Consider the following 13,414-nt stretch of genomic DNA (forward strand, 5'->3'; position numbering starts at 1 on the left):
GCTTTGTTGTATGCTTCTCATTTGTGTGGGAAATAATTGGTTGTATGGTTAAGCTGGAATAATTTTCCGGTAAAATGTTGAAACCCTCAACAAAGAAAAATAATAATAAATTCAAAAAAAATTATGTTTTATAATTATTATTTTTTTAAATTTTGTTCGATTTATGCTTAATAAATAATTAAGTAAAATATTAAAAGATATACAGCACTCACTTAATATTACATTTTTGCTGCTTTTTTGTTAGGGATGATATTTTGTACAAAAAAACATGACAAAAAATACTATTTTTTTTCTTTCAGTTTTACGGTTTGCAGCAGAGGTAGCCGCTGCAATATGTAATGATTCAGCAGTGAAACATATGAATATACACATAACTTTAATGCAATCATAATTCTCACATTTGACCTCAGACATTTTCTGTACAAACAATAAAAAAACTTTTGGGGGAGATTCACACATTCACATCAATGAACATCATGACATTACCGGTCCATATATGGGATAAAGATGACAAAAAAACGTGGTTGGTTATGAATTTACACTGCCCTTCCACATGCTTCTGCAATGAATGAATGCAGTTTGGAAAGGCAACATATTCTTTCTGTCTACTGTTTTACTGTAGCTGCATGTCAAGGTTAAACTAGTATCTTCAAAAAAAACTGTTCATTTAGCAGCCAATCACAAATCAAACATCTAATATAGTGCAGATAGGGAGGAAAAGGATGGCAAAAAAAGAAAGAAAGAAATATGGTAGAGGATTCTCACTCAGTTTGGTATGGAAGGCCATTTATGCCACATAAGAAAAGAATAATTCTTTAGCAAATCAATTGCGACATAAAAAATATATAATTATAAAATTAGTTGAAATTACAAGATACTATGGCATTATTATGTGATGAAAAGTCAAAATTATGACAAGTCAAAATTTGAATAGTTATGGCAAAAATTCAAATTGTCAAAAATATGACAATGTCAAAATGATGTGTCAATTTTCTTTATGAGTTTCGTCTTATAATTGACTTTTCATCTCATAATTAGGATTTTTGTCATAATTTTGAATTTTCATCTCATAAATGTCATGATTCCGACTCAATTTCAACTTAGTGTTTCAATTTTGACATAATTGAATTTTCAATTATAATTTTGACTGTTTGTCGTAATTATTTTTATCGAACAATTAAGACTTTTGTCAATTACGACTTAGTATGTCATAATTTCAACTTTTCACCTCATAAATGACATTTTGTCATAATTCAACTTTTCATTTCATAAATATGACTTAGTCTGTCGTAATGTCATAATTTCAACTTCTAATGGCATGATTTACCAAAGCATGTCTTTTTTTCCTATTTATGGCAGAAATGGCCTTCCATAGTTTGGTAATATACATCACACAGTGATCATAATAACAGGCACATTCTATTCATAGTTACAACGCTGCATCAAAGCAGAAACCTTCCTGCACCTCAACCGTTCTGGAGCAATAAGCCGAGACACACGAGCAGTTGCAGCGTGACATCTAAACCCCCCCAAAAAATAAAGAAGTGGGCTTTGTATGTCCCTTAGGAAACCTGCGGCCCCGAAGTTTTAACGACATCTTACTATGAGCATTATGTCACTTTTGAATGGTCACAGAAGAAAAACGTTTAAAACCATGTTCCTCACAGAGATATTCCAGTCTCTTGATGTGTCATCACAGAGATGCGACAAACGGTGAAGCTGCTGAATACACCAAGAGCACAGTTAATGAGCGTTTCACTGGAAACTGTCATCACAATGTCACTATCATCCTACTCGCCGCTTGAATGAGGAAACAGTACTGTAGATTTCTTGAACGCTCATTTCAAATGAAGAAGCAGGGAAAGAGAGGAACAAATTAAAGGGGTAGTTCTCTCTAAAATAGAAATTCTGTCCTCAGTTACTCGCAGTATTTATCCTCAGTGGAACACAAAAGAAGACGTTTTGACAAATGTTCACGCTGCTCTTTTCTATACAATGAAAGCCAACGGTGACCTTCAAATAAGCACCATAAAAGTATCAGAAGTGGTCCAATGGAACTTTATGTGACAAACAGACTAAGTCATTGTTTGCTGAAATTCTTGCTTGACAGCCATTGTCACCATTAACTTTCAGCAGCTTGAACCAGAGTTATTATTAAAAATAAAATCATTAACACATTTTAATTGCTTGAAATTATGATATATATATATATATATATATATATATATATATATATATGAACCTTAAAATTAATTTCAGCTAGTTGCCAAGGCAGAGTTTTCCATTTTTGTTTAAGTGGACACGAGGGAGAGTAAATGGTGACTGAATTCTCATTTTTAGATAAACTATCCCTTTAAAAGTATGGAGAAGAAAAACAAGCCATCGTGTCTGAATGCATAACAGACTGGACAAACACTTCACAGAAGGGTTACTACAAAGGGACCGAGACAAAAGGGTGAGCGAGTGCACAAGCGTCACTGCTTGGAACCTTCTTCCTGTTCTTCCTGTTCTTCCTCATCCTCCTCTTCCTCATCAAAAGACACGGCTCCAGAGGTATCAGAGATGCTTCGGCAGTGTCTGTACCAGCGGATGACTTCCTGAAAGACGTTATCCTCCCCTTCCTCCTCATCTCTCCCATCCTCCTCCTCTGGTGAGAGGCCAGACTCTGAGTAGGAGGTGGAGTAATAGCAGGAGTCTCCCTTGCTCCACAAAGGCCTGCGGTCTGGTTTGTGAACGGCACACATCGCCCTGTCGCCCTCCCCTTCTGAAAGCAGGAGTTCTTGGGCATGTGGTGGCACTTCTTCTGAGATGAGCAGGTCGTCGGTGTCTGTCTGGGCGTAGCAGGGTCCCCGCACACTCCGCTCGGTGTCTGACTGACTGAGCGGGATTTCGGCGACGTCTGTCTCAGCCTGACTTGGCACTGGGCAGCTTTGATTGGATAATACAGCGTCTGAGGGAGGAGCAAAGTGTAAGTATATTCTATAGATACAGGTCGGAGAGGACAGAAGTGGAAAAGAAGACAGACCCGGACAGAAAGAAGACATGAAGGACAAATGGTACCCAAAAAAGAATAAATTAAGCAGACAAAATACTAGAAATAGCAGAAGAGATTAATGAAAAGACAAGACTTATGTTCCAAAAAAAGTCATGCATTGTGACATCTAAGTGAATGCAAATATACAAAATATTTGCAAACTGTATCTGGACACTTTTTGGCACGTCACTGCATAACATTCAAAATACCAAACCAAGTGGCATATGAAAATACAAAATAGAGATTTTCTCATAACTTACTTCACTCTTCTGAGAAACGTGAGAAAAATGATTTTAACTGATTTGGAAGTAATTTTTTTGTGGAAGTATGAAGTGAACTTTGTGTAGTTCATTATTTTACATGTTACACAAAGTTTGACAACCAGAAATTGTCCAAGACTTTTTGCCTTAATTTCGAACATTATATATTTAAGGCTTCATATCTGAAACCCAACAAACTTCCTTTTGTTTAATGTTTAGATTGAAAAGTGTGCTTGAGCTTTTTACCTTTCAAATATTCACCACTGATCAAAATTTGGGGTTGTTAATTTGTTATATGAAGTCTCTCATGCTCAGCAAGACTGCATTTATTTGATCATATATTGTAAATAATATTGCAATTTAAAATATTAAAATAAAATATATTAATTGTATATATATTATAAATATATTTTAAAATGTAATTTATAAATGTATAAATGATAAATGTAATTTATTCCTGTGATGGAAAAGTTGATATTTCAGCATCATTACTCCAGTCTTTAGTGTCTAATAAGCTGATTTGCCACTCAAGAAACATGTTTTAGTACCATCACTGTTGTGCTGCTTAATATTTTTGAGGAAACCAGGATATATTTTTTTCATAATTCTTGAATAGAAAGTCCAAAAGAACAGCATTTATTTGAATCAGAAAACCTTTGTAAGATTATAAATGTCTTCACTTTCACTTTTGATTAATCTAATACATCCTTGCTGAAAAAAATAAATAATTTCTTTAACAAAAAACAACAACTATTTTTCTGAGTTTTTGAATGTTACAGTATGAACATTCGCTTTGATATTTTGTTAGCAAACAAACAGATTTACTAATTTGTTCAAAAAAAAAATTTTTTTTGTTTTTTTTGTGGCTTGGGCCACTTTGAGGGAGACGCTCACCTGAGTTCAGAGTTGTGATTGGCTGGTCATATAGAGGAGGATCTTCTTCATATGACTCTTCGTCCATCTCCTCCTCATCTACAGAGGTCCAGGCACGGAGCTTCGCCTCTGCAATGGCAAACTGCTCAGCCACACCTAAAGAAAAGGAGAAGAATCGTATCGAATGACATTGGACTTTACAAAAAGGCGCTAATTAAACAGCCGCCAGTGCAACAAAATCTCTTTTGACACAGCGATGATGTATTTTTTTTCTGTTTTTTCAGTTTTCTGGTGAGGCTTTTTGTTCTTATTAAACAAACTCTGCTGCTGAGACTCGAGTTTTTCTGTGCTAAATGCAAGTTAAATGCCATCCTATCTCAGCAGCACAATTCACTGCAGTCAGGAAACTGATGACAGCCAAACACGTAGCAGAGTATAAAAGCTGTGGGGAAAAGTAAAGTAAAAGGAGGAGAGCTAGAAGACAGGAATGAAGTAAACTGACATGCAGGATCAGCAGCAGGTGTTACTGTGTGACTGTGTAATCTAATTTAACACCATCTGCTGAGTTAAAAGCCTTTAGCTGGCACATGATGGAGGGGCCAAAGTTGACTGACACCTTAAATATATTCATGTTATAATAATAATAAACACTGTAATAAAATTAAATATACTATAAAATAATAAAAAATCTGTTTTATGCTTACTATATATATATATATATATATATATATATATATATATATATATATACACACATATGCATTTATTAATTTTATAATTGTTAATATTATTTATTGAATATATATATATATATATATATATATATATATATATATATATATATATATATATATATGCATTTTTTTATACAATATAATATTCTACTATCTCTTCCATTATTTTAGAAGTTTGGTTAATAAAATACTTAGTTTTATTTTTATTATAACTATTTTATAATTTTTTTATAATTAAGCAAAAGAATGTATGATATTACAATATCTGTAATCGTTATTATTATTATTAGTGTAGTTTTTGACCTCACATAAGCTGATTTTTTTTATATAATAATTTGAGTAAAATAAATTACATTTTAAAATATATTAAAATAGAAATCAGTAATTTAGAATTGTAATAATATTTCACAATGTTAATAAATATTACTGTTAATAAATGATTAATACATAATGATAAAGGATAATACATTTCAAATAACTTTTGATAGTAATTTCTGAATCTTTTATAATTATGGAAAAGAATATATTATATTATTATATTTGTAATTGTTGATATTATTATGAACGTAGTTTTTGACCTCGCATTAGCTGATAATTATTGTTAATAATAATATTTAAAAAAAAGTGCAACCTTAAAAAATGGTGACCAGCTGCAGCACCTAAATATGGTTTACCTCAGGGGTGTCCAAACTCGGTCCTGGAGGGCCACTGTCCTGCAGAGTTTAGCTCCAACCCCAATTAAACACACCTGAAACAGCTAATCAAGGTCTTGATTAGCTGTTGAAGGTCATTAGGCATGCTAAAAACTTACAAGCAGGTGTGTTGAGGCAATTTGGAACTAAATTCTGCAGGACAGTGGCCCTCCAGGACCGAGTTTGGACACCCCTGGTTTACCTTATACATTCATGCAAATGTTAAAATATTGATGTTGAGTAATAAATTTAACATCCACATTATTTGGCAACAGCCCATGTATAAACACCCAGGCAGCAATCTCTTTGTACATTTAGGGTTATCCAAAAAAAAAAAAAAAAACTTCATCAGCAGTGGGATGCACAGCTGTAAAACACCCACCTGCTGCAAACCGGGCCTCCTGTTCGCCTTCGCTGAGATGGGAGTAGGAGTTAAAGTGGGACTGCAGTGTAGCAGATGGAGGGTCTAAGGGCCTAGACCAGCCCTTCCACTCAATCAGATGAGCCACCCGACCCTGAGCCATAGCCGTGGGTTTGGTCACGTGATCCTTCACCACCTGTGAAATGCCTGGTAGGGAAAACACAGGGGATTGGTGATAAAGTCTGATTAACTCAGTGTTACTAAAGCCTAGTTCACACTTCATGATTTTAAAACGTCGGGCTGAACTGTGGTTCACACTACATGACTTGCTCTCTGAGAACTCAGGAGTGTTCAAGTTGTTGAGCTGTTCACACCACACGACACAGCGTGATTGATCCGCAACAGGAGGTAACGCACTACACGAATTGACAACAACTCTGTCACCCAACGATTCTATCTAGTCTAAAAAATCTGTCTAATGTCTATCTTGACGCGAAACAGCACGCGCGCCAATACACAGCGAAGAACAACACAACACGCGAATATGGACGTCAGACAGAAACTAGTGCTGCAAACTGTTTGCGCGATCATTTGCTCTGAGAAAAAACGCAAAAAAAGAAAAAATAAGAGAGTATGGGCGAAAGAGTGGATCTGCATACGCGAAGAGCAGGTCTGTGCTACAGAGAGAGTTGGAGGTGAGTACAGCATGTTTATATCGGAGATGAGGCTGCATGTTTATGTTTAGCTGACAGCAAAAATCCATATTTACCCGGTAACCTCAACTCATGCCTTGCTGTGATTGGCTGTTGCTCATGACATCAGTGAGATTGAGTCGTGCGACAGCTCTGGATATCTAGCATGCTAGTTATTTTTCTAGGCTCAGCGACGCGTCTGCGAGGGTCTTTGATGCGTTGTTGGCTCTTTCATACTAACAGATTGGCGAGCGTTCATCGCCCGCTAATCCCCCGCGATTTGCACGCGATAACACCCTGACCTGTCGGCAAGCTCAACGATTTGCAAATCGGGCTTAAAATCATGTAGTGTGAACTAGGCTTAACTCACATAAAGGCTTATGATGAATGAGGCTACAGGTATTTAAATCCTTACCATTAAATGATGATCTGGCCAGAGCTGCAATTTCCTGGATGCTAAGAGCTTTTCTTGACTTGGGGAGCATATCAATAGGGTCATCAACCTGAGAACGAAAGTTCAAAGACAAAAGGGAAGAGGCGTTTAAAATGTTTTAGTCGTGTTTGGGCTTTTAGCACCACAGATACATTAAAATAATCTGCATTACAAAAGTCTATTTCAAATAAATGCTGTTCTTTTGAACTTTCTATTCATTAACTGCTTTCAAAATTGATAATAATAAGAAATGTTTCTTAAGCAGCAAATCATTATATTAGAATGATTTCTGAAGGATCATGTGACACTGATTTGTTATTTATTTTTATATATATATATATATATATACATACACACATACAGTCTTTTTAAAAACAATCAATACAGTGGTAGGTGAATAAACAAACTCACTACATGACATATATATCCTGCTACAAATGTCAAACACACAATTACTTTCCAAGTGTCCCCTGTAACCTTCTAAAATACCCACTGGGGTACAATATGTGCGCCCCTGGTTGAGAATTATTGTCAACATAGCAAACACCCCCCTAAACGATTGGTTCCAATACCCCCACCAATTGGTTCTCTTACCCTTTGACATCTCATGACATTTCTCTCTCGCTGTATGAATGGACACTTTAAGAAGGCTAAGTTTTCCAGTCAAGACACGAATACCAAACTACAATGGCTCCACATGAATGTAAAGGCTCTAAAGTCGGTGCTGACTAAAGCTCCGCCTCAGAAACAGATGCCAAATCCACAATTAACCCTTTGACAATTCACTTGCACTCATTCAAGTTGAAGCATATGTTAGGTGCGTGGGCTGTTCAAATGGTTCTGTGAGAGATCAGCCACACTGTGGCATTAATAATCTAAGCAGCTGATGGCTCAGACATATTTGGCCGATCAAGCCTCTTTTGTGGCTTGTTAATTTGCAAACAGCATTCGCTGCCTTGTCAGATAATATTAGCCTGCAGCCCTCAAGATGATAAAAAAAATATATATATATATCTGGCCACAGCTGGGGGCTTATGACCTCTTGCATTTGACTTTAATGGTTTACATGATGGAAATCTGAATTGACAAATGACATCCATTGGTTTAAAAAGAGAACTGATGTGTCTGATGAGAGATGAGGCGACTATTTGTAGTCCTTGTACAGCAAACCTTTCAGCAACACAGATCCAGTTTCCATTTTCATATAATCAGGTGAGGTAAAGGATTCGTAAACCACCAACACAAAAGTAGGCCACTGTGTCAGGCATAAAATTCAGCATTATATCCACCCTAAAATTAATCACACAGGTGGTATTGACATACCCTAACCCTAAGTCTAGGACGAAGGTAGATGTGCTTAAGACAGATTGTCCACTAAAGGCCCAAAGAAAAGCTGCCACTGAAGAAGATTTGCAGAGGCACCAACTGTCTGCCATGTTTCAGTGCCGTATGTGGGTCAAATATTTCTGCGTGATTTGGGGTTAGCCACAGCAGAGAGAGACAGAAACGGGCCACGGATATAATAATGAGGTCAATTAAGCTTAAACCACAAGATTTGGGCTCATTTTACTTCATTACACTGGTATCATATGCTAATACCATGGTACTTTGATACGGTAATGATTCAGTACAATGGTACTAAGTAACACTCACCCTGCTCATCATGTCATTCAGCCTGTCAATAAGAGCTGCAGAACAATTAAAAAATAAAATCTCCAGACATACTTTCAGAATGTTTGCATGGCATTTTGCCATGGTATTTTGTCCAAAAAGTGTAGTATTACCACAAAACATACAAAAAAGAAGAACCAAACATGGTATTACCATGACACTGTCTAGAAACATAGAATTAGAATGGTACATACCTAAAAAACATGGTGTTACAATAGTACATATCCTACAAAAATAACATGGTATTACCATGGCACTACATCCAGAAAAGCAACATAGAAGACCATGATATACATGTCCAAAATAAACAAAATTGTGTCAGCAGTACTATAATCCAAGTTACTTGATTTTTTTCTCCCAATGTACATTTGTTGTAACAAACAATCATGGTATTACCACTGTACCTTGGCCAAAAAACATGGTATTAGCAAGGTAGGCTAAATGTCCAAAAACTACGACAACAAAAAAACATGTTATTACCATGGCACTGCATCCAGAAACACAGTTTTAGCATGATACATGGTAAAAAACAAGGTAAGCAGGGCTGCCAGTGCCAAATCACGCAATCGACACTGTTCTCACGCTCTCACGCCACACATCTATTCTCCCATTTTCTCATGCAGTGAAAAACATTGCAGAGCAAAGAGGACACAGATAACACGCTGACAGACAAGACAGCGCAGGGTGATTTTGATATGAAACAAATTCTCAGCTTTTAAGTTTTGTACATTTAATTACGAAATTCAAACGATAAATTAAGAGTAGCGTCAGTTCTGGCAGGTCACGTTAGTCAAGCTCGCATCAGACTCTCAGCTGATCCACGTCTACCTATAGAAATAATGCATGGATGCGCAGGGAGTTCCCGCCCAGAACAGAACCATACCACCAATCCAAACTGTATGCTAATTGTCAATCATATTTGACGATAGTGGTCCTGACAGAAATACAGTTTTAGTCATACAAATATAAATACAGCTCTTTAATGTGGCGTGAGCGGTGCTGTAGCGCCTCAGTTCAAGCGAAGCAGGAGCGTGTGTGAACCGATCATCTCTTCCTCTTTATTACTAGCTGTTATAGCACGAAATAACATTAATGAACATCCGAGGGTATGTTCGCATTGAAAGAAACTGTAGGCCAACAACTTACTGAAATGTATCATTCATGTCTCATGTAATCACTCAATCAGTGCGAAAAGACGTCAATGAAACAACTTGTAAACAATATGTAATGTTAAATTTACCTCAGAAAAGTAATTTAGTGTACATAATCTATATAGTTAGTTTAGCATTTTGTAAAAGAAAATAAAAAAATATAATATATATAACAAGTTCATTATAATTCTACTCTTATTTAAAAAGTTATTATTAGCTATAATGTTATTATAAAAACATATGTATGCAATTGTATACAAATCAGTCGTTAATTTTCACCTTTAATAACAGGGTTCCCTGAATAGTTTACAGAAAGTTTTTTTTCCTTGAGAAAAATGAACATGTAGCTAGGCTACTTATCCATGTACATGTCCTAATGAATCGACATGTAATCCAAATCTTATGCATAATTATTCTCCAGCAGGAACTCAAAAGTTGGAAGCCCTGTGGTAAGAATAATACATGGTTCTTTAAAAAACGAAAGCAACATGCCGTGATAGCCTACATGTCCAATAATACATGGTATAGAACTAATATTACTAAGAATGTGCTTATTTGTTTTGTCAGTTTTGTTATGCCAGTTTACCATGATGCTGTCCAAAAACAGTGGTATCATACCAAGGTACATGTCCAGTACAAAAAACATGGCATTATGTCTAGAAACATAGTATTAGTATAATGGTACACGCCCAAAAAATTCAACATTATAGTACATTTCCTAAAAATAACATACTTCTTTCATAAAAGAAAAAAACATACCATACCTGTCCAAAACAAACAAAAAACATGGTATATCTTGGTACTGTCAAAAATATATTAAAATCAATGCCATAATAATTAGTCTGAATTGGCTATACAGGACATAAGCTACAATAAACAGGAACAAATAAATACACCGATATTGTCATGGAGGGAACGAGCTCATGCAATGAGATTTATTTCATCTAAAAATGAGCTGCATTATCTCGAGCGAGCAGAAGCCTGTATGTAAATGAAATAAATATGTTGCCTAAACATAATTAGCCTTGTAAGGTCAAACAGCAATTGCAACAGAAATGTAGTTGCAGTGAAGGAGAACACATAAAATGGGCCACCTGAGCTCAATTCATGGAAAGCAACACAATGCAGTTAACGCAATATAATAAGGGCCGGTCGTTATAGCAACAGGTAACCCGTGAACCATCTGTCCCTGAGCATCATTAATTCCCATTGACCATGCACAACACACAGGCACAGCTCTGTGAAATGTGCCGCTGTATCCGAGCTACTAGGGTTTTTTGTGATTTGGTTCGTTTGATTTGATTTTTTTCCTCAATCTGTTACATTCTGCATAATAACTGGCATCATTCTATAGCCTAAATGCTGTGATCCGAAATGACCATCTGTGTCTATGAAGCCCGTGCACGACAGTTATGACACAAATAACGTGTTAGTTATTTTACCGATAATTACACGCTTTAAGGTGATGCATCAGGCCCTGATAAATGAATCCCATCACAGAAGTGAGGGAGACACGGCAGGACACAAGACCCGAAGTCCACCAGGGGCCGGAGAATTGACGGATTGATTGCAGATCATTTTCATAAACAACAGTAAAGCAACAGAACTCAACGCGTTTGTTTCCTGGCAACAGGCGAGCAGTGATATTATTCACGCATTGTACGTGACGGCCTATTGCGATCTCAGCGCAACAACACACATTGCAGTTACCAAAACCATAAACATTGATGGTGCGAGCGAGAATCGATGAGCATTTGACTGTGAATCCACACGTACCTTTAGATTTAGTTGAGGTAAAGCTGTCAAAAGCATTGCACATGGATACAACATTAGCGTTGGGTCTGAAGAGAAGAATCGCGGAGCCGTCTTCGGCAGTGAATAATAGACACCACCTTTTCTTGAGCATCAGAGACAGACAGGGGCAAAAATGAGTGCTGCTGTTAACCCACGAAACACATCGTCCCCAGCACACTGAGTCTCTGAGACAGCGTCATCCCACCTGTAATGCGGCTCTCTTAAAGACACAGTCTCTTTCACACGTACAGAGGCTGAGCGAAGAGTGCAACTTATATGGCAAGCCGTTTTAACACCCAGTAGCGGCACCTGACAATAAATTTAGGAAGAGCAGATTCTTGGTCTTAGAAATTGAACATGTTTATCATGAACCAGCACTAAGCTTTATATTCTAATAGTTGAAGAGTCAGCAGAAGACAATTGCAGAGGTTGCGTTAATTGTTCAGCCTGAGGGTAGCGCTCTAATGTGGATTGACACGCTTTAAGTACGCACGACACACGCATAGGTCCTGTCCAAGGCAAGGGGGTAATCCATCAGGCGGAAGTTGAAGCTGCCTCCGGGGGACGCCATTGTAGCTGGCTATCACCTGCTGTTAGCATCCCATTGACTCCCATTCATTTTGGCGTCACTTTGACAGCGAATAACTTTACATCTGAGGCGTCCAAAGACTTCATTTGTCCATTATTTATTTCTAAAGAAACACGACAATGTATAAAAGGCTCCATTACTTTGTATCTTACGTTATAGCCCCGTAGAAGCCATTCTTGTAAAAATAGGCTAAAAATTGCGTCATAACCACGCGACTTCATGTCACACAATAGAGACATTACCGTATAGACAGGAGGAGAAGCTCGCACAGTCTCGCAGGCGTACTGACGTTAAATTTTAAATAAATAAATATTAAGCAAAATGACAAAATAATTAATCAGAATACTTACCAAAAGTTGCTGCAGGTCGCGCTTCACCGTCTCTGTGCACGATTAACGTTGGGTGACTGTCTATGGGTGATTCAGATTTGTCTTGGCACAGCTACTAGAAGATTTACAACTGTCAGTCAGGTTGCTCACGTGACATTTACGTCATCAAGCTCAGTTTTAGCCTGCGCAGAACGCTTGGCTATCAGGAAGTGAGTGCCCATGTTCGGCTTCAACTCTCTCCGTTGAAATCAACGGGGTCGCTGTGTCCATTTCTTTTACTGTCTATGGTCCAAGGGGGTAATCCATCAGCCGGAAGTTGAAGCTGCCTCCGGGGGCCGCCATTGTAGCTGGCTATCACCTGCTGTTAGCATCCCATTGACTCCCATTCATTTTGGCGTCACTTTGACAGCGAATAACTTTACATCTGAGGCGTCCAAAGACTCCATTTGTCCATTATTTATTTCTAAAGAAACACGACAATGTATAAAAGGCTCCATTACTTTGTATCTTACGTTATGGCCCCGTAAAAGCCATTCTTGTAAAAATAGGCTAAAAATTGCGTCATAACCACGCGACTTTATGTCGCACAATAGAGACATTACCGTATAGACAGGAGGAGAAGCTCGCAGGCAATCTTTTACTGTCTAAAGTCAGCCCATGGCATAGATAGAGTCCATAAAAGCAACGCGACAAAATATTTCAACAACGTTTTTGATGAATTTGAAATAATTCGAAATAATTTGATATGTGGCAAGTGAATACATATGAAGTAACATTTATCCACGAACTTTAAATTATTTA

General features: G+C 37.1%; 1 protein-coding gene across 1 annotated transcript; it reads right to left on the reverse strand.

The window, feature by feature from the left end:
* Positions 1-2,249: 2,249 nt before the first annotated feature.
* Positions 2,250-12,070, reverse strand: fam131aa (family with sequence similarity 131 member Aa). Its single transcript, XM_077226242.1, has 5 exons — positions 11,678-12,070; positions 7,062-7,149; positions 5,976-6,161; positions 4,189-4,323; positions 2,250-2,950 (listed from the first exon to the last, which is right to left on the reverse strand). The coding sequence occupies exons 1-5, from the start codon at positions 11,729-11,731 to the stop codon at positions 2,475-2,477; spliced, it is 939 nt and encodes a 312-aa protein (XP_077082357.1). The 5' UTR covers positions 11,732-12,070; the 3' UTR covers positions 2,250-2,474.
* Positions 12,071-13,414: the final 1,344 nt, after the last annotated feature.

The sequence above is a fragment of the Siphateles boraxobius genome, unplaced genomic scaffold, assembly GCF_051911475.1.
Source record: "Siphateles boraxobius isolate OS27281-9 unplaced genomic scaffold, OSU_SipBor_1 1, whole genome shotgun sequence".
Lineage (NCBI taxonomy): Eukaryota > Metazoa > Chordata > Actinopteri > Cypriniformes > Leuciscidae > Siphateles > Siphateles boraxobius.

Excerpts from the sequence above, each read along its gene's own strand:
- fam131aa (XM_077226242.1), bottom strand. The coding sequence starts at position 11,731 with ATGTTGTATCCATGTGCAATGCTTTTGACAGCTTTACCTCAACTAAAT. Across the intron at positions 6,162-7,061 it reads GGCCAGATCATCATTTAATG|GCATTTCACAGGTGGTGAAG; the intron begins GTAAGGATTTAA and ends TTTCCCTACCAG. Across the intron at positions 2,951-4,188 it reads AATCACAACTCTGAACTCAG|ACGCTGTATTATCCAATCAA; the intron begins GTGAGCGTCTCC and ends CTCCTCCCTCAG.